This window comes from Triticum dicoccoides, chromosome 5B (assembly GCF_002162155.2).
Source record: "Triticum dicoccoides isolate Atlit2015 ecotype Zavitan chromosome 5B, WEW_v2.0, whole genome shotgun sequence".
Lineage (NCBI taxonomy): Eukaryota > Viridiplantae > Streptophyta > Magnoliopsida > Poales > Poaceae > Triticum > Triticum dicoccoides.
In genome coordinates this window covers 556,344,561-556,369,677 of record NC_041389.1, presented here as the reverse complement: position 1 = coordinate 556,369,677, position 25,117 = coordinate 556,344,561, and the positions used below count along the sequence as shown (strand labels likewise).

The window sequence follows — 25,117 nt, the reverse complement described above, 5'->3', positions numbered from 1 at the left end:
AATAAAATGCAGTTGCCATGTTTTATGCAATGTGCTTCCATTGGGAAGTTGGTGTGGAAATAACGATGGCCAGTTGAAAATATACTGCAGTTGCCATGTCTAATGTACTGCAGTTGCCATGTCTAATGTACTACAGTTGCCATGTCTAATGTACTACAGTTGCCATGTTCAAGGTACTATATTTGCCATGTTCAGACAAAATGTATTTCTATTTACATGACAACATAAGGTGCTACAAAAAAAGATCACACGATAGTTTAACAGAAAACACACAAAACTTGCAGATTCCAGGAAGAAATAAAGCATGCCAGCATGTTCATGGCTTTCCAGGTGGACGAACATACGTTCAAGGTGTGTTCTATTTTGGGCATGTCAGATTCAGAACCTGAAGACCCGGACAAAGGAAGGAACTACTTCGTGAAAGCCTCGATCGGACAAGGCGAATACTACTGCCAATGTTGCAAGTTTGAATGGGACGGCATTGTATGTTGTCACATACTAAAAGTAATGGACATGAATGATGTGACAAGGATGCCCCGCCATTTCATAAGGCGGCGATGGACTTGGGACACTGACGACGCGTTGGCACCGCAGACAACAAACACAGTTCTGGCTGTGCATGACGAGAGACCTGAGTCAACCATGGAAGCCGTGAGGCACGTTGTGCTGACAAAGAACTATGCTGACCTAATTGATGAATCATGTAAGAGTGATGAGACAGCGAGAGTCGCAGAAAAACATAGGAAGGCCCTGAAAAGAGAGCTTGATGAGATTAAGAAGAGGAAAGTTGAGGAAGCCTTACATAGGTTCCCCCGCACATCAAGTGTGCCTTCATCCACGGGGCCATCATCTGAAAACTCGGAGATAGGATCTGGAATAGCAAGCACACAAACCCAGGTCAGGAACCCGTCCCGTTCCATCACAAAGGGGCGTCCAAAAGAGATAAGGTACAAATCGGGATTGGAGATTCAAGCAAAACACAAGAAAACGAAGAAAGGGACGGGCAATCCGTAAGCAAAATTGGGGCGCTGTGACATGGTCCTTGTGGACATTTTGTTTTGTAACCTAGATGTTGTGATTTTTTTTAAATTGGGAGAATGACTCTTGAGGGGCATCAGAAGTAGAAGGAAAAATACATTGTATGGATAACTGCAGTTATCATGTTGTGGGTATACTTAATCTGCCATGCTATTTTATACTAAATATGCCATGCTATTTTATACTGAATCTATCAGGGTAAATATATTGGGCCTGCCATGTTAATTATGCTCAATCTGCCATGTCAAGTGTACTGGATCTGCCATGTTGTTTGTGCTGAATCTGTCGTGTTCTTTGTACTGAATTTGTTGTGTTTAGCTGTACTAAAAAATGCCATGTTATTTCTAATGAATCTACATCGCGTATATTTCCATGATAATTCGACGCACTTTAGTCACACATGTTGTGTTGTGTGCAATCTATGGGAAACAAGTTGAAAAAAAGTGTAACGTGCATCGACCGCAGAAAAGGTTACGGCTATATGATCAAAACTACCATGGTAGCCGGTGCAGTTAGCAATGAAAAAGAAGAAAACAGCCAAATGAAAAACGACGATGACTTTTACTAACCATGTCTGATGAACTACAGTTGCCATGTTTTAAAACATAGTGAACACATTCGAAGCAGCAACCTGGTGGTGCAAACGATGAAACCATCATAATAATGATAAACATAAAACGTATCTACTGTCACGCCTAAAAAGGTTCACATCCACACAAATATTACAGAAAATATTCAAATGTCACTCACGAACCACAACTGCATACTAGGCTACCCGGGGTTGCAGTCATAACATAGCACACGGACATAGTTTTTGAGAAGAACAAGGGTAGTACCTTACATTCCTCGGCAACAGAATGTAAGGTATGCGTCCGGTGTGTAGCGCCGCGTGATCACTTGTACTTCTTGATGACTTTCTTGACAGCTTCCTCCACGAACTCGCGTGCTCCGGACCACTTGTTGAAATCTTCATTCGTCAACCAGTTCCATGTGTAAATTTTCCGGAGCTCAATGACCGTTGCAGCTGTGACGACGGGAACAAGTCTACCTTCCCACTTTGCAAAATATTCCAACGAGTGAAAGCCACAGTCCGTCCTGCACAAGAAAAAGAACCAGGTGAACTCGCAAAAAGGACAGACATAGCAATGATAAACTTCAATTCAGATGTAACAAAAAGAGGGGTGGGATTGATGTAAATGGCACATGAAGGAAGAGGTAGGAAATTACGTGTTCCCTTGATTCGTGGTCGCCACGTACTCAATCGGGAAATGTCTGATCTGGACCTTTGAGTTTTCGTAGTGACGGTTCCATGTCTCTTTGAGGTTGTTGATGAAGAATTCAGCGTGCGTAGTAAGGTCTGCATCAACTACCGAACAAATTGAATCAAGCACCTCAAAGCGTTGGTTCTTCAGGTCAAGACAGATCGCATAGTGGTGACCACACTTGTCGTGTGGGTCGTGTGGTGCAAGCTCCTGGAACATGGGGAACATGACCTGCAAGTAAAAATGAAGGGAATGAGAAGCAGAGTTCACATGAAGAACAACAGATGGACAAAAAAAAGTAGAATCACGAAGAATGTTTTTAGTTATAGTGAGGTAATTGAAAAAAAAGTTGCCATCCATGTATGCACAAAAGTTGCCGTGTATTTTACTTTGAAGTTGCCACATAGTTTGCACTGGATGCAAATCAAAAAGTTAGTTTACACGGCAGCCGATGCCACATGAAACATCTGCCACATAAACAGAGTGCAGATAGTGGCAGAAAACCATACCATGTGAAAAAAAGTGCAAACGTGGAAGGAGTACTCACATATTTCTTAAGTGTAAGCTTGAATTCACCGTGTTGAGCAAAATTCTTCCTGAGGATTTTGTGGTGGAAGTCACCATCCCATATTTTGCAGGTCACACTGTAATGCATGATTATTTTGTCGGAAGACATATCCATATGCTTGTTGATGTAGTCAATCCCGCATGCAACTACATTCGTCGACATTTTACCGTTTGGCCTCACGAACTCGGCAAGATCACCCAGGTCGACGTACGTCGCTTTGCATTGAATGACCTTGGTTCTGTCCAAACATGAGCTGTATGAAAATGATATAGCATGAAAGAATCATGTCTACTAAGTAAAAAGAGAAAGAACTAAAACGTAAGCGGATCATGTCTAGAAAGTACGAAGAAGATGAATGGTAAAAAAGATCAAAGCAAAATGAGAAATTATGTGGTGAGGTCATTTACGCTTTCAGCTCCTTCATGTGCTTGCTGCTGGCCCTCGCATTTCCAAAACGCCTGACAATGTCGTAAAGCTGGTTCTGCTCCTTTGTGGCCTTCACCTCTGGCTCGTAGTCTTCCGCGGGAGGTGGGTGAACTACCCTCTGCTGCCTCACAGAACCAGGGGTGGCACTCCTAATGGTATCCTCAGATACTGTATCTGCAGGCACGTTGGAACTTGATTGCCCCTGACCTCGTGTGGACCTCCTCTACAATGCTGCCTCCTTAATCCTACGGTAAGCTTCATGAAGAGATGGCGAAATCTCCTCAGGGGTGCCTGCAAGGATCAAAATGTGGTTTAGGATACCTGAAAAACAAAACAAAAGTAGAGCGAATAGAAAAGGTGCATGATATGTAATGTAGATACAAAAATTGGGGAGTTGCCATGTGGAGGCAAATCCAATTGCCATGTGTATTGCATTGTAATTGCCATGTGAAAGCAACTACAGTTGCCATGTTGTGCGAACTCCAATTGCCATGTGAAGGAAAATCCAGTTGCCAGGTGTATTGCACTGTAATTGCCATGTGAAAGCAACTGCAGTTGCCATGTTGTTCCAACTCTAGTTGCCATGTGGTTGCCGAATGAGAAATGCAGCATGGAAACAAAAAATGCAAGTGACATGCTACAGCAAATCCAAATACAAATGTATAGAGCGTTATAGTTGCCATGTGAGAACAAGTACAGTTGCCATGTTTTATCAACACCAGTGCAAATGTGCTTGCCCTAATGGAAACTACAGCATGGCAACAAAAATGTAGGTGAGATGGTGTAGTAAATTTGGTAGCCATGTCATCACATGGCAGTTGCCATCACATATGAGAAACCAAAAACAGAAAAAAAATTGATTGGGATAAAAGTCATACTGCACAGGTGTATACAAGAAAAAAGATAAACACGGAAGAAATGTACCTTGGACGATCGGCTCTGCGAACTTGACAGCCTTCCTGCCCTCAACCATTGGTTGCGCCATCATTGCGGGCATGCCTCCCGGAAAAGCAAAGGCAACTGGCATAGGATCTTGAACCACTAGTTGATCTTGACTGACGCCAAGGCTGAAGCTCGGTGGGGTGAAGGCCATTGGGTGCCTCTCATGCCTACTGGCCGGACCGCGAACAACTTGCGGGGCAGAATCCAACGGTGAAAGATCAACAAACATATCTGAATCAGCTGCTGCAGAATCATTAGGCTTGTCAATAGGGTGGGGCGTGCTGTCAGCAGTGACGGGCGTAGATTTGTTGTCAATCCTCTTGTTGGGGCTGTAGGGGCCACCGATGTTGATTGGGAGCTTGGAAGTGCGCAGATTTAAGCTGGGGATTTCCACTGCGGGTAAAGGCGCAGTCTGCTCCAGACGTTCACCTTCATCACTCGTGCCCGGCTTGGCACCTGCACCAGTTGTACTCCAGTCTTCTGGTTTCTCCATAACATTGCTTTTAGCAGTTGGCGGGAACAGTGTGGATGCAGGGACGTAACCAGACTCATCTTTGCTGCTCCTAGCTGCAGCTGGTGCGTTGGATACGTTCTGTTGATTGCTTCCGGGGGGCTACGACGCATAGGTGGAAGACCAGCACGCGGAATAGTGGCCTTAGCAATATCTGCACCACCAGGAGCTGGAGTTGTTGTGCCAAGACTCTCACCTGTAGATGGCATATCATCATGAACTGCCGCCTCAGGCACTTCTGTCGTGGACACATGAGTGGCACCACGCACGCGCTTAGAATCAGTGTCAGATGAGTGGGAATCTTCCTTGCTTAGGTTGGTCTCGGGGGCATCCACTTCAATGCTTGTAGATGGGGTGGCATGGCTCACAGCAGCATTCTTCATTGCCAGAAGAGTGGGCAATATTTCAGCTGTCCTGGCAGATACCGACTCGTCACTCCCCGATGTACGGATGCCCGTTGTTCTAGCCTGCACATCTGCAGCAGACGGAGATGATTGGCCGCTTGCATTAGAGTTTGCGTGAACAGTTGGTGGTGCAGCAGCAGTTTTGTCGAATGGTGGCTCATGAGCATCTGAGTTGCCACCTGTTGACAACTTTTAATGAAGACGTTCGAGTGGGTCCCTAATGGTATGCTTGACCGCGCGTGCAGTAGTCTTCTTCACCCTGCAAAAAAGGAAAGCACATGGAAAAGGTATTAAGAAACAAAGTAAAAATTATTGGCCATGGTAGAAAATGTAAGAAAAAAATGAAAAGTAGGTGGAAAAGGCTAGTAGTTGCCATGCAGGTGGAATAAGAGTTGCCATGTGGCATAGTTAGCAGTTGCCATGCAAAATCTACCAAGAGTTGTCATGCTAGCAAACTTGAAGAACAATGAGAAATGTCTGGTCTGCCAGTAGTGCAATTTGAAAACTAGGTATGCGGTGAGCACATAAGCCAATGCAAAGATGAAAGTTGCCATGCAGGAACAAGAAGATTTGTCGTTTGGCCTAGATAGCAGTTGCCATACAAAAAAACAAGCAGTAGTTTCCATGGAGTTAAAAAAGGAGTGAGATCATTTTAAAGCAATAGTTGCCATGTGGGACTGATGACAAAAACCCATGTGGCAATCTGCACAGATGCATTGAAAAAAATAGCAATATGGCAAAGAGAGAACATGGAAAACATACTTCTTGACTGGCTTTCTCAAGTCTGGTAACACGACAGGATCCCCGGTGTTGGACGTCGTCGTACGAGGAGATGACCTGGTGGAATGGGTGGCAACAGCAATGGGGGCACCTTTGTTCAACTGAGCAGAAGCACGGGTAGGTGTTGGTGCCTGTTTATTCGTAACTGCTTGTCCACCAGCTGTCACCTCATTGCACATGTAAGATGGATGCAAAAAGGTGGCAACTGTCAGATAGCAATCTCATTGTCGCACTTAGCAAAAGCAAAATGAAAAAAAGGGGTCAGTCTAATTCAAAAAATATAGACAGCACAATACACTAAACAAAAAAGTCAAACCTCCTCCTAGCAGCTACGGGATCGCTCCTAGACCACTTGCCAGGGGAACCCTGCCCATCATCCTCCCGAGCCCTCCCCCTTTTTGAGGGCAACACCCGCTTGCCTCTCGCAGCCGTATGTTCTTTGACTTTGTCCGGTGGGAGGACATTTGGTGCATTTTTTCAAAACTATGATATATTTTATAGCATTTTCGGAAACTATAGGACGTAATGCAAAAAAACCAAAACTAGTAGCCCGTCGGCCATCTTCTGGCCGAAGTAGTAGTTTTCGGCCACAGTTAGGCCGAAGTAGGGTTTTCGGCCAACACTTGACCGAAAAGTGGGGCACCTGGCCGAAAAGTTAATTTTCGGTCAATTCTTGGCCGAAATAGACTTTTTGGTCAAGTCTAGGCCGAAAAGTACTACTTCGGTCTCGTGTAGGCCGAAGTTGCATGGCTCATGCTGAAATGTATTTTCTCGCCACCCGTTTCCCGCCAACCCCTTCCCGCCACTCGTTTCTCGCCAACCCCTTCCCGCCATATGTTCCCGCCACCCGTGTCCCGCCAATCCCTTCCCGCCTTATTTCCCCGCCAACCCTTTCCCGCCATAACGCAGTTATTCTTTCCCGCCATTTTCTCCTCTGTATCTATAAAACCCCCTTCAGCCGAAGGTGGATAAGCATTCCAGTGTAGTGTAGTCGAGATGTCCCACTATCCGTTCGATCGTAGTTTTCACCCTGGGATGAGCAGCACTCTTCTGAGTCTAGTTACCGATTTCAGGATGGACAATAGGATAGTTCCATGGGACGAACTCATCGGTAGTGACACCATAATGAATGAGTTGGCTCACCAATTACGTAGGTCTGGGTGGCCTGAAAGGACCTATGAGGAGGTACGTCAAGAACTTCTTAGGTTGCATGAAAGGTGGAAGAAGGTAGTGGAGCCGAAGAGTGAAACTTTCATAAGGACTGCAGCAAAGAATACATTTTTATGGACTAAGGAGAGCGAGGACGACGAAGATATCTTCATGTCGCCGCTTCCGGGTTCTGCATCGTCGAAGGGCAAGAGTTCTGCATCGTCCAAAGGCAAGACTTCTGCATCCTCGAAGGGCAAGAGTTCTGCATCCAGCAAGGGCAAGAGTTCTGCATCGACGGAGGGCAAGAGGACCGCATCGTCGAAGGGCAAGAAGGCTACATCAACGGAGGATGACGATGATGACTTCATGTAGTATGTAAGATGTATTCCAGTTGTACCGTTTCATTCAGATGTATTTGCATTATTAGTTTGTATTGTATTATTGTAGGGCATTATGTTCTATCTGAATTTCATTTTGTAGTATGTAAGATGTATTGCACAAGTTCAACTGGAATAAGAATGCGAATTAATAGTAATATGCCTCTCGCATACATAAAACAATATATGTCTCCTGATCAGATAGAAGGAAGTGCGATAGTAACACATACATGAAGCATGTCTCATACATAAATACTGACACACATATGCGAATAGTCTGAAACTAACATAGATAATGAGTCATACATAGATAGATAAGCATATCACCGCGGGGGATGGCGACGAGTCTGGGTCTTCCTCGGGCGAGGACCGGAAGGCGATAAGCGCTGAGGCGGTGGACGAGGCTCGCGATAACCACGACCATAGTTAACCTCGTCTGTCACGGTCTGTGTCTCCTGCGTCGGTGGTGGTGGTGGAGTGTGAAACACTGTCTGCGAGAAGCCATAAATGTTTGTAGCATGGTCATCATCCTCGCGGTCGCCCTCAAAGTAATCACCACCACCACTAAGGATGGGTGACTGCTCTGAATGCATGAACGGTTGCGACTGGTTGCCGCCTGCGGTAAAGTAAAACATGTAAAATTGATACAAATGCATGAACGATTACTACTCTGTTGAAAAGAATGTAGTGAGTAGGGTTACCTAGTTCCATCTGCTGATGCCAGTAAGCGCTCCCTAGCTGTGAAGGAGGTGGCTCATGCCAGGAAGAGCTCCCTGGCTGTGAAGGAGGTGGCTCATGCCAGGAAGAGCTCCCTGGTTGTGAAGGATGAGGTTCTTCACGATGCGCAGAAGGTCGTGGTTGTGAACGGTGCACAGAGGGTCGTGGTTCTGAATGCTGTACAGAGGGACGTGGCGGACGATGTGCTGGAGGAGGAAGTGCAACATCCAAAGACCGTCTACACGTAACATCTGCGTAAATCCCGCATAGCTTGTCATCAAGACGCCTCAACCATGAGACGCCCTCTCGCGGTGGGATAGTTTCTCCCCTCTGATAGCGCCGCATTAAAGCGGAAACCTCCTCTCGCGCCTGTACTGTCAAGTCACCCTGTAGATGAAGAGTTAACCAATTATATCCTCGTTGTATGATAGACACCACGAATAGAGATCCCAGTTTAACAAAAGACTCAACATATAAGAACCAAGGCATTTACCGCGTGGTGTCTGGTTCCCACAACAGAGGCAGTTGGGTACATATCGCTGGTGAGAGGGGCTTCGATCTGATCAGGAGCAGCTGATGGAACCAAGTAGATCCTCGTTGTATGCCGGTAACGCTGCAGATACAACCCGAACATTTCCCAGTTAAAGGCCCGAACCTCACCCCAGATATTTGTCGCAGCGGTAGTCCATTCGTCAACGTAAGGGGTAATGCTCTTAAGCCCGTAATCCATCAACTTGTTTCCTCCTAGGCGACTGTCCCTGATATTGACATGCGTGATACATGATTAGGTATATTATGAATGTATAGCTGACAACTAAAATAGTATTAGTACTTACTTGTGCACGTGGTCTGGCAAGTGTGGAATATCTAGAATCTCAGGCTCTTGATATAGACCGAACTGTCTCATCACCCTATGAAGAGACATCTCCTCAACCGTCACATCGAACACCAACTTGGCCTTGGTCATCCAAAAGTGCCGATCTCTAGTGCATAATCCAGAAATCCCAACTGGGTACCTCGATGATATAGCCTGAGCCGAGTATGGCTCCCAGATAACTTGATCCTCGTGCAAACTATCAAACTGCGCCGTGAAGGACGGGTAGCATCCCCTAACCTGACTATGCGCAAATTGTCTCTGTGCATGACAACAAATAAGCATTAGTAATACTATTGAATGGCAAGAAATAATTGAATTAAATATTACTTAATATAAAAGTACCTCTCGTCGTGCCCAAACAGATCCCATAGTAGGTAAATCGCCGATAGCAGGCACATAAGCCCCAGCTAAGTCCTCCAAACCAAAAGGTTTATCAACGTAGACATAGGGTCGTCCAATAGGGAATCTCTCGTATGACCAGAGCTGCAACAATAATGGACATCCAACAACACCATATTTTATAGACTTCAACAAGCAAGCTTTGCACAGGCCTCTATACGTAGCCGCTAACACAGCAGAACCAAAACTCCTCTGTAGAATATCCGCAGGGCAACGTGCGTCAGCTATCTCTCGTGCAATACCGATGAGTCGTGCATCGACAGTGGTCACGTGGTTCTCCGTAAACATCGTCTTGCCGAACAGCCAAAGAATATATGCCTCTAGGGACCGGTCAATCTGTGCCTCCGACAACTGAACATCGGGATATCCTAACGAGACAATCTACATAGAAACGTAATAATTGTATGAAAATCGGGCAACTAAAAAACAACATTTGTTTAAGTGGCCTGTGATGGTTACCTGAAACTGGCTCAACCATCTAAAAAGAGGTCCATGAGGATCATTGTCTATGGCCCTAGCAGTCGGGACCGCAGCCAAAAAACGGGTCTGCATCGCTGTTTGCCAACCAGATTCTGCCTCTAAGGGACCTATGGCAGCACCGGCCAGAGGTAATCCCAACAAGTAAGACACATCCTGTAAAGTAGGCGCCATCTCTCCCCATGGAAAGTGAAACGTATGTGTCTCTGGCCTCCATCTATCTACTAAGCAGGTAAGGAGTGACTTGTCATAAGAGAAACGTTTCACTTGCCTCTTGTGTAACTGCACTGGTTCACCTGCCTCATCTAAGTCCGGACCATCAATCCACTCATCCAATGTACCCTCAACCAGCCGTGCCAAGGGTAGAAGTCCAGCCCAACTTAACCTACAAAATAACAAGATTGTTAGCGGCTATGAAAAGTATGTCAAACATAGTAAGTCATTATATGGACTCCATTATATGCACACATACCTATCAACCCATGAATTGTGTATCAGCCAGTTAGTCTTTGGGGTACGAGTGACCAACACGTCTAAGTTGTTGCCCGCTTCCAATAGGGCGCCCCGGTGCTTTCTATCGATGTTACCATTAAGCAACGGATACAAAGACATATCTGCAATTCAAACAACAAATCTCAGGTGCAAATACAAACATAGTCCTGACATATTACAAATACAAACATAGTCCTGACATATTACAAATACAAACATAGTCCTGACATATTACAAATTAAAACATAGTCCTGACATATTACAAATTAAAACATAGTCCTGACATATTACAAATTAAAACATAGTCCTGTGAATTATTTCTTCCTCGTTCGCCCTACGACACATTATATAGCTTGTGAGTTATTTCTTCCTCGTCCGCCCCTTCGGCCTCGACTGCCACGACCACGTCCGCCTCTTGCTCTTGTTGTCGCAGCCGTCGATGTGGAAGCACTCGTCGATGCGGAAGCACCATCTTTGTTCAGGTCGGGACAATATTTCATCATATGCCCATAAGCCGCGCATAACAAACATTGCCTGGTTGCTCCACCAGCTTCAGACTGGTCCATATCGTTCCGGATGCGACGGGCCTTTCGTTTGCCCCTACTTGTTCACCGAAGGTCTGGATGCGGGATGTATACTCTCTCACCGTCGTTTACCTTGTTAAAATTGCCGACGACTCTAAACCCTGTCATCTCGCCTGTCCAGGTGTTGAGCACTGCCTCTTTTAAAAAGTATGGGGACACGAAGGAGATAGCATCCAACTCAATCTGGCCACAGGAAGCCAACACATGAGAGCAAGGTAGGTGCAACAACTTCGGTTTGTTGCATGTACACTCACACGTTGGATAAAATTCCGTTCCAATTTTTACCTCGTGTGTCTTCACCTCATTTCCAGAACCAAAACCATCGGTAGGAAGCTGAACCTCATACCTCCTTTCTTGATTCCCTATGAGTCTGACAGTGTGCTTCTTTGCTTTCTCTATCTTCTTTGCCATGTATTCCATGACACGGCTACAATAAGGTGTGTTCTGATTATCTTCAATATGCTTCTTTGCTAACTCGTGCCTTTCTCTGAAATATCTCAAAGTGTCGTGGAATACAGCCTCCACAATAGCTGTGAGTGGCAATGCTCTATTCCCTCTCAGCACAAAGTTATACACCTCTGCAAGATTGGTTGTCATGTGGCCATACCTAGCTCCATGTGTGTCATGCAGCAAAGACCAATTCACTGGAGGCTCTTTCTCTAACCACTCAGAAAAATTCTTTATTGCCCTTCCCTTCTTTCTCTTAGTATTAGGAGGGTCAATTGCTGGCAAGTCACAAAGACCTACTGGCTCCTCTAGCTCCGCGATGAGTGCTGCTAATTTAACTTGATCTTCTTCCATTTTCTTCCTCGCATGGACCTGCTTCTTAGTAAACTCATCTAGTTTTGACCAAATAAATTCGTATTTGCGCTGTTGGCTCTGTTTGCATAATTTTTTGAACAAGTTCATCAACCGCTTGTTCTTGAACTGTGAGAAAAAATTAGCCCCAAGATGGCGCATGCACCACCGGCTCTGCAAGTCCCTCCATGGTGTTGGTTCGTCATCTGTTGGATTATGAAGTGTCTTCACGGCCTTCAATATACCAGCATGTCTGTCATGAATGACACACACGTTTGGTCAGTCCTTCACGATGGCAATTTTCACTTGGCGGAAGAACCATACCCAGCTGAGAAAGTTCTCACCCTCCACAAATGCCATGGCAAGTGGGATGATTTGATTGTTCCCGTCCACACCAATAGCAGTCAGAATTTGCCCTCTATACTGACCGGTCAGGAATGTACCATCCACAAACATAACAGGAGGACAATGCCGGAAAGCTTCGATGCACATACCAAAAGAGAAAAACACTCGTTTCAACACCTTGAAATCTGGTATACTCAGCAACCTCATGTGTTGTACATTCACATAAGTGCCGGGATTCCTCTCCTTCAGTATGCCCAGGAGACGAACAACATTATCATATGAGTCGAAGAACGTCCCAAACCTTTCCTCCATAGCCTTCTGCTTAGCCCTCCAAGCCTTCCCATAAGGAATGACATAATTCCATCTGACCTTCACTATTGTCTGGATGTGTTTTGCTTCCATATCTTTCTTCTCTACTATCTCTATACATGAGTTGCACAATGAGACTTGAAGTCAGGTTCGGATGCTTCACCAACAGGTTCTTCCTCACACAATTATGTGGGACGACAATGGTGACAACCCAGTGGATGTCATACTTCGGCACATGCCCGTGCACCTTCCCAGGACAACTTGTTTCAACACATTTCATGGTATAGTTTGTTGGACTTGATATGTGTGTCCGGAAAACCCTCTGCGTAGACATAGCCCACTTTATCACCGCATACTTCAATTTTTTCTTTGTATCAAACATAGCCCCTATCTGTACTTGGTTCAGATTATACTGCCATGGAGTCTCATGGCCATCGTTGACTGTAAGGCCAGTGGATATGTCCTGCTCCCATGCAGAAGGAATCGGTACCTCCACTTCATCCTCAGAATTTTCAGAATCCAGTTCCTCCACCAATCCATCCTCGTCCTCTTGCTCCATCACCCTCTGCATTTCATCCCCTTCCTCATCCCCATCAGCAAAACCAGAACCAGCTAATATTATCGACTGGCTACTCTGCCCAGTATCAGGACCACAAACATTGTGTGGCACGTACTCCGACTCTTCCTCGGGTTGGCTAGCATACACATCTTGTGGCTGTGACCCGGATAAAACAATCTCGGTCGCCACTTCACTGCCCTGACCGGTTTCATACCCCCTGTGGAGTTGTATGGCATTCTCCTCCTTCGGCACAGGTTGCACAAGTACATATGGGTGGATTCTTCGGTCTCGGCAGCATCTTAACAGGGACAACCAATGTTGGCTCCTATCAACCGGCATCAACTCCCACTTGACATTTTTACAAGATTTGGTCCACAATGTGTGAATACTGACGGAACATACTTCAGGATCAAGCCCGAAACTAGTTGTCAACCAGTACTTCAATTGCCTAATGTCCAGTCTGTCCGGGTCTGCTAGTGTCATGACGCCGTTTTTAAACTCGCTAAGATCAACTCCCAACTCATTATATCGAACGTTACCAGCGCCGTAGTAAACAGTCAAATTTACTGATTCAGACATTTTCACCTGTCAGACATTGTCATCTTCTCATTAATCACAACGAACACTAATATTACCCGCTACACTGACTACGCGCTAAAATGCCACCACAAACATATTAACACTAACTAATAAACTATACAATTTAGAGAAAATTTGTGACACCATGGTTATACCTTCGAAGCGTGCGTCTCTTCCGGTCACCGGCACCGGCCACCGGACAACGGCAGCGCCGCCCACTCGACGGCCGGAGGTTCAACTCCGGTCACCCCCCAAGCTGCTGCTCCTCCTCACCACCTCCTCCTCCACAGCTGCTACTCCTCCTCACCACCACCTCATTCCCAACCGGACCTCCTCCACCCAACCATGGCTCCTGCCCCAAGCGCACAAAAAACTATCCCATAACAAAAAAAAACACCATAGGCCGGTGGAGAATGCTATGATCTATCTATTATGTGCCTTGGTTGTGTAAATGAGTGCAAATTGGAGGAGATCAGGGAGGAGACCGGAGCTCTACAGAGAAGAACGAGAGGAACGAGAGAAAGAAGAGGCGAGCAGGAAGAGGAAGGCGACGACGGGATTGGCCTTATCCAGACCTTTTCGGTCTAGGCCTGGCCGGAAAGCTTTTCGGCTGCGGGCTGGCCGAAAACGGCCCACTTCGGTCTAGGCCTGGCCGAAGCTACTATTTTCGGCCCAGCCCCAACCGACGAGAACTCTTCGGCCCAACTGAGGTTCATTTCGGCCTACAGCTGGACGAAATGTCCTTTTCGGCCTAGTTCTGGCCGAAAACTACCACTTCGGCCACCACGAGACCGACAGGGTCATATTTCTGGTATATTCGCAATGGGTACTATAGTTCCCGAATTAGCTATAAAAAAGGTGATAGTTTTGAAAAAAAATCGTGTTGGATGTCGTCGTACGAGGAGATGACCTGGTGGAATGGGTGGCAACAGCAATGGGGGCACCTTTGTTCAACTGAGCAGAAGCACGGGTAGGCGTTGGTGCCTGTTTATTCGTAACTGCTCGTCCACCAGTTGTCACCTCACTGCACGTGTAAGATGGATGCAAAAAGGTGGCAACTGTCAGATAGCAATCTCATTGTCGCACTTAGCAAAAGCAAAATGAAAAAAAGGGGTCAGTCTAATTCAAAAAATATAGACAGCACAATACACTAAACAAAAAAGTCGAACCTCCTCCTAGCAGCTACGGGATCGCTCCTAGACCACTTGCCAGGGGAACCCTGCCCATCATCCTCCCTAGCCCTCCCCCTTTTTGAGGGCAACACCCGCTTGCCTCTCGCAGCCGTATGTTCTTTGACTTTGTCCGGTGGGAGGACATTTGGTGCATCCTTGCCCTTCTTACCACCTGCACGAACTTCGCCATGTTTGTCGTCATCGCTGTCGTCTTGCACGTTCTCCATGTCATCTTCGTCCTCCTTGTTGAGACCAGCGTCTCCATATAGTTGATCTTGTGTGTCGGCAGGCTCTTGGGAACTGTTGTAGTCATACCGGCCATGGCAACTAGTTGGCCGATGTGTCCATTCTGGGACAAATGTAGTGAACTGCCTTGCAACCGCATCGCTGTCAAAGCCGTTAAGGGACGTCCACCCCTCAACCAACTTTCCGAGCAAGCCGGTAATTCCGGATGCAAACTGCCCAATTAGATGCTCAACAGGTGCCCTCGCCTGTGCACAAAACAAGAAGCAGCAATAACCAACCATATTACAACCACTTGCACGAGATCAAAAAATAATCCAAGGCAACCATAGATATATATCTTTGATTACCTCAGTAGGGCAAGACGGAGCTGAGTGCACGTCCATCCACTTTCCAAAGTTTTGAGGCTCCCCAAACACGCTGTAGTCTATAGCATGCTTGACCATCAGCTGGAAAAAAACCAAAAAAAATAGCTAGGATGTAAGAGAGAATGATGAACACTGACTAACAGTTCATGTGTTGCAAAATACAACAAAAAAAGAAGACGCGAATATAAGTTTCAGCACGAATGACAGTGTTGCCATGTGGAGTGAGACATGGATACCGTACGCAGACAGCCATGGATAACAAAGATAGTCATCTCTTGTTAACCACAGACGGTTGCCACATCACGATTTTTCATATGTTATGCCGCAAAAAATTGTAAAGAATGTCGTGTAGAGAAAGAAACCAGGACTAACCTGCAGTTTTCCATATTTGGTATCAGTTACCCTATCTGCAGCAAGCACAGCCTTGACAGCATCGATAGTCCACGCAGAAACAACAAACTTGTGCGTAGGCAGCGGGCCTCTTATCCGAGTGAAATCCATGGTGGACAAATCAAGACAGTCGACGTACATGAGCTGATGTATAACAATTTTAAAAAGAAAGAAATATCAGTTACCATCATGGTATTTTGCGAAAAAACAGGATAATATATGTTCCTACAATCATCAAGTTGAAGTGCGTGAAAAAAGAGAAAAAGAAGAAGTTGCCATCTGTATGTGCTAATTTCCATCATAGTGTGATGGCAGTTGTCATATTGTCATGATGGCAGTTGTCATATTGTCATGATGGCAGTTGCCATCTTATTATGATCAGGTTGCCATGCATGAAAATAAAAGGTGTTAAAAAAGAGTGTTCACAGAAAAGGACTGGTGAAAAAATACCATTAAATGCAGTCGACAACCCTTCTGGTACATCTTGCTTGAGAATGCATCATGCAGGAAGTCGGCAATGAACTTACATCAATTCATGTTCTTCACATCTTTCAGTTTCGCCTGCACCGCACAATTTTCAGGACAACGAGTTGCCGCATCAGAAACCAAATGGAAAAAAACATCAAAGGATACTGGCAGTGACTAGCTTGCACATGACATCGGAAGCCAAAAGATTGAAGGAAAATAATGTAGTAAAGATAGATCATTCACCAGGATGGAGAAGCATTTGTTGCTTGGGCGAAGAGAAGTGGTCGGCGCGAAAATAGCTGAGATGAGGTATATGAGTAGTTTCATCTTAAAAACCTTGCCATGGGTTGTCATGACCTGCAGCGAATCTGCCAGTACAGACGTGTTCGGCATGGATTCCAACCCAGGAAACAAACGGGGGAACAACGCTTCCTCGATCTTGTTATTAACCTCATACGGGACTTTGATATGTCCACGAGGCACACCCAAAGTGCAGAAAACGGATTCCTCGTTCAACGGCAGTCTTCCACGTCCCCGAATCACAAATTCCCTAGAGGCAGAGTCGTAAATCTCACCAAGCCAGTCGCATACAGGGTTGACTAGATTCGTGCACCAGACATTCATCAAAGCTTGCATACCCATCTCAGCAGCAGCTCCCTTCTTATCGTCGGTAAATCTGTCAGTCAATGAAGTCAGTCGTTCCTGGGAGGCCCTGTTACGAGTACGTTTCTTCTTCTGCAAAAAACAGACAAATGATCAGTTGTTGCCGTGTTTTCACTGTCATGAAATTTTAGTTCATGACAGACGACTGCAAGCTCGAGGTGGCAACCAATAACATATGCAGGAGGAGAAGGGTGTGTGGACAGTTACCTCGTCGCCCTCTTTTCTCTGTCCAGTTGCCCGATTCTGCTATGGTGGATCCATGAAATCATCATCATCGTTTTGATGATCATCGCGAGCCATTCTGCTGAGGTAAGAATAGACCAAATTATCACGGTGGAAATGAAAATGCAAGAAGTAGGCAGTTGCCACCTAACAGAATGTCCTTGCCACATGGGCTCGAGTGAAAATGTCAACTAGTGAATGCAAAATATCACATGAACACGCATGCACCCCCCCCCCCTATGATTGTCAAAAACATAAATGTGGCAATTAAGCACATTGGTTACATTTGAAAAAAAAATACAAATCATAAATGCACTTAAAAACAAAATGTTGAAGTTGTCATGTTAGCACAAGATAGTACGAAAGAAAGTCACAAAATCCTCCATTGCACAACCTAAGATGTGGCAGCTCACACCCTGTCCTCATGCAACAATGACTTGGCATGTGTTCAATGGCAAAAAATGTGCTAGGTTGAAATTGCCATGTTGAAATGCAACACAAAATTCAAAAAAGCGATGAAAAACATCTAATGAACAACCTGAAATTGCCACAGTGTGTTCAGATATCACAAGTCATCATGGCAAAACACGAAAAATTGAGTCTGCTGTACAATGAATTTGCCACATTGTACTGATTGTAACATGACAACAGACATGTTGTGTTCAGACAAATACTTGCCACATGGAAAGCATTTATATGGCATGTGACAGAATTGATGTGCAAATTAGTTGCCATGTTATGCAGCCAATTTGCCATATTATCCTACCTACAACATGGCAACATCACTGTCTATTTGCCACAAGAATATACTATCCATATGGCAACAGATACAGTTGATGTGCAGATTAGATGCCATCCAGTGCAATTGGTTGCTGAAACTGCAGTGACTATCGATTTATTACACTTTACCATTCCTACAGTGTGACAACTATCACAATCATTCAGGAAAATTAGTTGCCACGCAGAAAAGCATGTTTATGGCAACTACCATAGTCATTCAAGAAATTAGTTGTCACATAGAAAAGCATGTTTGTGGCAACTATCGTTGTCATTCAAGAAATTAGTTGCCACATGGAAAAGCATGTTTGTGGCAACTAACACAGTCATTCAAGAAATTAGTTGCCACATGGAAAAGCATGTTTGTGGCAACTATCACAGCCATTCATGAAATTAGTTGCCATACAGTCGTGACATTTACTCAAACTACCACGTTTGCCTTCATACTACAGTTTGAAAAACAACTAACTAGATCTAAGGTTCAATGGCAACTATAGTGACTTGAAATTCATCCCCAAAATTCTCCTTGAACTGATCGCAAACACCAATTCAAAGCAATGCGCAACTATCAGACCGGAAAACAACGGCCCAATCCCAAGGCACAACCAGTGTGTGTCTCCGGACAGGCAGAGCCACGCCGGCGAGACCGCCACCGCGGCGGCGACAAAACTGCCCAGTGCCACCGAAAACGACAAGCACAGGACTCCGCCGCCTGCGGGAACGCCGGCGCATCGCCAAATCGCCTGAATCTCTACGAATCTCGAGCGAAGCATCGAACACGGAGGGAAGGGGAGAAAATGCAGGCAAGGATTGTAAGAGTGGGAGCGAGCATTACCTTCAACCTGTAGGCGCTCCGGCGAAGCTGCTCCGGTCAGGCGAGCACCACCGACGGCCGCGAACACCGTCCACTCTTCCGCCTCCGCCGTCTTCTCCCCTCGTCTTCTCCTCCAATCGTCTGAAATGTGAAGTGGGTTGTGCGAGTAACTGTGGGGATGAGTAAATGAAACCGTGAGGGGGAGGGGGGCGAAGTGCGCGACGTGTTTGATGTCAACCACGGTCGGCACGCGGCGTGCGGGCGCATAGCAGTTCCCACCGCACGCCCCCGAGTGGCAACCGCTGACCGCGGTGTGGCAACTAACGTGCCAGCGAACTATGTCACACACCACACACACGCCTTGTCCTACGTGGCACAGAAAATCGGCTAGATTGTGCCAAGATTCGTGCATAAAGTACTGGACGGTAATGGATGCGTGTGGTCGAGATGGTCAGCGCCCACACGTGTGAGCGTTAACATTTCCGTAGTATAAATTATAATTTGCAAAACTCCAGATCAACAAGAGTTGCGACGCCCACCATCTTCTGTTCCAAGAGGAACTCGGAATAACTGCAAGTTCAAAGTCTCCATCCACCCTTTTCGCAAAAAAGAAAAGAGTCCATCCACCCGTATAAAACATGAATGTATACCCAAAATCACCAAGTTTCAACCATGTACTACATAAATACTAAAAGGTGAACAGAAAGAGCAACCGGAAAGTATACCCAAAAACACATGGCACTTGAAGGTGACTTTCAGTTGAAGTTTGATGACAAGTGTCAGCCTACTCACAACAATCACATTCAGGTAACCTGAATACACTGGTCCAACTGAACTAACTAGCGGATAAACTTTCAAAAAATTCATTTACATTGAAATCCCTAATCTGCAAAGCAATAGACTTACCAACAGTGATATACAAAAGCATTCAGTCCTGGGGTAACCCACATTGCTTAGGTTCCTGTTTCCAGGGAGCACACATTGTTAAAATAGTTTTATCTGACTGCCAACAAGTATGTACTAAAATATCCAGAGATCATCACATAATATAGATTTTAAGGATTACATTCCAAATTAGAGAGGTCATCAGCAATATATGTATCAGCCAATTTGTGACGAAGTGTACATTAACAGGCCAGCACCTTAACAGAACACACACATGTGTTGAGATGGTGAACCCCCAGCATCAAATTCTAGACGTTCACATGCTACATTACAGTCGCCAAAAGGGAGAACAATGCTAGCAAATAACTAGAGCATCACAGTTCAGGTTTTAAATGGTTCAAAACGACACGGGATTCTCCTCGCTCGCAAAAGACAGGAAGGGACTTGGGGCAAGGCACATCAAGTTAGCGGCTAATGCACGCAACCACTACTGCTTCAGAATACTCTTCATGCTTTGTATGAAATCTGACAATAAGGTATTGGCCTTGTGTATACTCACTGTTGGAATTAAAAAAGAACTCAAGATCCTGCGACTTTCCTCTGAATTTGGGTACCATGAACAGGCCCACCTGATCACAAAGTCATAGGCGGCTACTTCAGATGCAACCTCAAGGTCATTCCTTGTCAAGATGGCCATAATCCCAAGGAAAGGGATCCTCATTAGTTCATCTTGGAACCTGATATAGTGACGTGAGACAAAACCATGCGATGCCTTGAGATCATGATTTTTTGAGACAACAATGTTCTTTCACTTGAGATAATAAAGGAAAAAATAGGGTATCTCACTCCAAGGGGGGTTACTTACTCCGGGAATTTCTTGTACCTTTCACTTTCAGCAAAGAATTTCTGGGCTGCCTCTTGGAGGGCAGCTGCCATTGAAATGCAACATGGGAGATCTAGGCACCTCACTGCCGATTCTAGGTTCATAGGAAGGTCTATGAGCCGCTGACCGCAGAGCTTCATGCAAGAAACAACCTCAAATTTGTCAGCAGCCATCAAGATATCAAGCAAAAGAGTGGGCTCAGTTGGTGTCAACTTTCCACTATACATAAAGCCTAAAAGCTCCATGAAGGCATTTTCCTCTGTTCCAAATAAGAAATGAAAACAAGGAGGCATCAGGATTAATGAAAAAAGTCAATAAACCTCAAACGGAAACACTTAAACAAGCACTAAAAAAATGGATAGCTATTTTTTATGCCTAGATGATTATTTAAGCATGACTATTGACTATCAGTAATCAATTGGTAAACCAGTAACACACAAGAGAATATTCATTTGGCAGTGAGAATAGCCAATTCATTATCAAGGTATAAAAGTGTGGCAGGAAACTCTAAAACAGGCATCTCTATAATAATCACATTTTTACAAATTAAAAAAAAACATAACTCAATAATACAATCACAATAGCAAACTAGAGACATCGGTTATAAGAAGATGAAGAGGAGTACATTGCACAGTCGACTTACCTGAATCAGCAATTCTAACTGTTGCCTGGGTTTGACCAGATTCTTTCATGCCATTTGAGAAAAGCTAAAAAGAAGGAAGCTTATCAGAAGGACGAGTCAACTGGTTATACAACAAATGCATTTCTAAAGATTGTCAGAATTACCTTCAAAAAGAAAGAACTTTTTGCAGCAAGGATCACCGAACTGACATGTATGGTCTTGACTTGTAATATCGGTGTACCCATCACAGTACAAGAAGAGTCAATACCTTCTTCATCATCACCTGCAAAAATCTAAGGTCGGATAATACAGAGGAAAATGCAGAACTAGGGAAGAAGAGGCACGTAACAGAATTACTTGACAAGCTTTTTATTCTTAAACTATATGGAACATCATATTCTCTATGTGCGAGATTCATTTGATCAACCTCGAGAACTGCAGAAAATGTTAAATATCACAAAAACTGGGTATACATTGAATTGCATCAAACATAATAAGCATGCTAATGTAATCATAAATGTTTTCCCAAGGATTCTATTAGAACTTTGTAAGACTGCACTCAATAATCAAAGGTAAAAGAACAATTTTTGTTCATATCATGAAGGGGACACTGGCTAATATAATCACAAAACAATTTCTTCACGTGCAAGCGTGCATTCAAGAAATAAAACTATTGACAAATCTGTTCTTCTGTTTGTTTTGGACCTTTGGTGCTAAGTTTGGAGATATGACAACTGTAGATTCAGTGCAGAGATCAAAGAAATTTATTTTTTTCTTGTGAAAGATGGCTGGAGCATTGTGCTGCTTGGATCACACCTACCTACGGGCTACACGGATCACGCATAAGCCCACATAACCTACACGTATCTCATCGGCATATACAGACCCATCACATACAAAATAAATTTCAAATCGTTTTAGCTTTCGGGCTATTCTCAACTTAAATATATAATGAGTTTGAACAGCAGTGCTACATCGAAATATGTGGCTACAGATCTGCTGCGTTGAAATTTGACAAGAATGATGTCAGAGAACTTGGAACGCATTTTAGAGTAAACAACAACACCTTGAAATCTAAAACAAAAAAGCTTTTATATAATATTTCATAGCCTTTTCTTAGTAGAAAACAAACAGACAGACAAAAGTAACCCCCAAATAAGCCAGAAAATTTCCCACAAATCCAGATCCCAATCGCGAGAAATTTACATCCAAGAAGCCATGCGAGAACTCGCGTAGCCAGATTTGGAAAGATCGATTATGTTTTTCGAGGCGCTTACAAATCCGACCGATACTTTCATGCAGTCACCTACGCAAGTGCTTAGATTAGCTATTAGAGTAATAATATACTAATGGCTAATACGGACTGGATACGGGCGCACCTTCGTCCCCCTCGCGGCGGCGCTTGCGGCTGGCGGCGCCGGCGTCCGACCCGGGCGCGTCGCCGCTGCCGGCGGCGACCTCTATACGCAGCACCTTGTCGGAGAAGATCTCGTTGTCGAAGGCGAACTCAAAGCCCGCGTCCACCTCCGCCCCCGTCGACGCCATTCGCGCGGGTCGCCACCTTCCCACCGGCGTATTGTTATCGGCGACCGTAACCCTAGCTGGCGGTGGAGCAAGGGGAAATGGAGAAAGAGGCAGGAGTGTTGTGGTGAGCCTTGGGACTGAGAGTGAGAGGTGCTCCACTAATAAGAGAGAGAGAGAGAGGTGAGGGTGGGTGGGGAAGTCGGACGCCTCGCCATTGATTGTGATTTAACTTGGCCGTGCGCCAGTGGCGAGACTGACCGTCGCGCCTGCACTCTCCCCCCGAAAGCTCGAATACCGGGGCGGGAAAGAAAGCTTTCCGGTTCTCTACCTCCAATTTTACTTGTCAAAATCAAGCGCCGGTCACCACCCGTGCGTGTGTGTTCTATTCAAGCGGCCGCGTGGCGACCGCATGCATGCCATAGGCCAACTGCAAGGAGCGGCCGCAAGGTCGTATTTTCCGATTTGCCGCCATTTGGGTCGACAAAACGAACGGTCGTGTCCGTTTTTTTTAAGTTCGGACTGATTGTAATGGGTAGTATCATAAGTTAGTATCATGCATATTATACTAGTGTATGACACTACCTCCCTAATGCATACTATTATCATATGGTAGTATCATAGATGACTTTATTTATTGTCATGCATGACACATACTAGTGTAGCACTTATTATGATACGTATCATGATATGATACTCAACCCTCTCTTATTTCATTTAATTCTATGCCACCTCATCAAAGTTGCCTAGTTGGCATGCATGATACTTACTATGATACTTCCATTACAATCAGTCTCAAAGAGTTCTTATTTATTCATAGAAGGCAGGAATCTCTGCCGAAACAAAGTGCAACAAACCGCCACATCCTAAAACATTTGTCCAGCTTAAACTTAAAAAATTCAAACATATTGCAAAATAATTAAGAACCGTCTTTATATTGTAGTTTGTAATAAACTTAAAAGGTCCACAAAAGCCCTGGCTGCACATTAACTTAATTTAAAATTTTAAAAAGAAAAAAGTAGATCTGCCCGACGGCCACATAACTTAATTTAAAAAAAAAGTAGATTTGCCCGGCAGCCACATAACTTAACTTAAATAAGAAAAATAAGAAAAAAAAGTAGATCTGCCCGTGGCCATCGTGGCCGCCTACGATGACGCCGGTCGATGCCAAGGTCGTCTTAAGACAACGTCGTCCTCATCCTCGCCATATATGATAAGGTCGATGTAGGGCGGCGGCCACAAGAGGTGGGCTGGTGCCCCTACCCCTACCCTGACACCCTGCGGAGCTGGGGAGGGCGCCTCATGTGGCTGCCAGTGCGGGGCAGGTTGTGATGGTGGCAGGGGTGGTGACCACGGCGCCCATGAGGCCGGCAGGCGCTATTGGTGGTGGTGAGGGTGGGCTACATAGCACCTTGGTCATCCACGACCACGACTGCCCGTACAAGGCCGCGTTCCACACCGGGGTGGACGACCAGTCCTACATCACCTCCTTCACGTCGAGCTCAGGGACGTAGCTAGACATCATCGGCGGCCAACAGCGTCACCATTTCCTCCAGGCCCTCTCATTCCTCCTCCTACACGTGCTTGAACTCCCTCTCTGAGTCCTCCATCATGGTCTGCACCAGCCGCTCCCCCTCTTCGGTAGTCATGGCTGGAGGTGGTGGTGGTGGTCATGGCGGGGACGGAGAGGGGAAGGGCGTCGGTGTCGGTGTCAAAACTGGCAGATCTCGGGTAGGGGGCCCAAGCTATGCGTCTAAGGATCAATGGTAACAATGGATAAAGGGATGCAATGTTTACCCAGGTTCGGGCCCTCTTAAAAGAGGTAAAACCCTACGTCCTGCTTGATTGTATTTGATGAGTATAGGGGTTACAAGAGTTGATCTACCTCGAGATCGTAACGGCTAAACCCTAGCTTGTCTAGCCTATGAATATTATAATTGCCTCTACGGACTAAATCCTCCAGTTTATATAGACACCGGAGAAGCCTAGGGTTACACCAGGTCGGTTTACAAGGGAAAGAAAGAACATATTCGGACACCAATCTTGCTACTCACGCATACAAGAGTCCTACCCGGACAAGGGGGATGATTCTCCACTCCATCTTCACGGCCCACCGGTCCGGCCCACATTGGATAAATCGGACACCTGGGGACCCCCGAATCCAGGACTTCCTCAGTCGGCTTAGGCTGCGTTCTCTAGGTGGGCTCAGTGCATGCGCAAGCGGTTCACAGGGTGGGCTGCAATTCTTTGCTGTTGCATGTCGTGTTCGTCCTGGAACCAAGTGTCCCAGAGCATCGAGTCCACGTCGTACATGCGGTCGGCAAGGAGGTGGTACAGGATATGAACGCGCCGACGGTTGATCCCTACGAGGCGGGTGTGGTCGGTCGTCGGGACGGTGGGGATTGACACCCGGTCTGGGCTCAGATGCCACCCATGGGGGAGGTGGGCATCAGACCACAGCATCGGGGTGCCGATCTCCCAGTAGCGTCGACATAT

The 25,117-nt window shown here is 45.6% G+C and overlaps 1 protein-coding gene across 2 annotated transcripts; it reads right to left on the bottom strand.

Moving 5' to 3' along the window:
* Positions 1-19,728: 19,728 nt before the first annotated feature.
* LOC119311578 (BTB/POZ domain-containing protein At2g46260-like) lies at positions 19,729-22,948 on the bottom strand. 2 transcript variants are annotated; one of them, XM_037587231.1, is made up of 5 exons: positions 22,480-22,948; positions 21,265-21,383; positions 21,122-21,185; positions 20,479-20,737; positions 19,729-20,332 (listed from the first exon to the last, which is right to left on the bottom strand). In XM_037587231.1, exons 1-5 carry the CDS (start codon positions 22,643-22,645, stop codon positions 20,083-20,085), a joined length of 858 nt encoding a protein of 285 aa, XP_037443128.1. In that variant the 5' UTR covers positions 22,646-22,948; the 3' UTR covers positions 19,729-20,082. The 2 variants fall into 2 exon arrangements, with proteins under 2 accessions (XP_037443128.1, XP_037443127.1); XM_037587230.1 differs by having other exon boundaries at positions 20,461-20,737; positions 22,480-22,936.
* Positions 22,949-25,117: the final 2,169 nt, after the last annotated feature.

Coding starts and splice junctions, on each gene's coding strand:
- LOC119311578 (XM_037587230.1), bottom strand. CDS start 22,645: ATGGCGTCGACGGGGGCGGAGGTGGACGCGGGCTTTGAGTTCGCCTTC. Junction 21,384..22,479: donor CCGCCGCGAGGGGGACGAAG/GTGCGCCCGTAT, acceptor AGATTTTTGCAG/GTGATGATGAAGAAGGTATT. Junction 20,333..20,460: donor AGGTACAAGAAATTCCCGGA/GTAAGTAACCCC, acceptor TCACTATATCAG/GTTCCAAGATGAACTAATGA.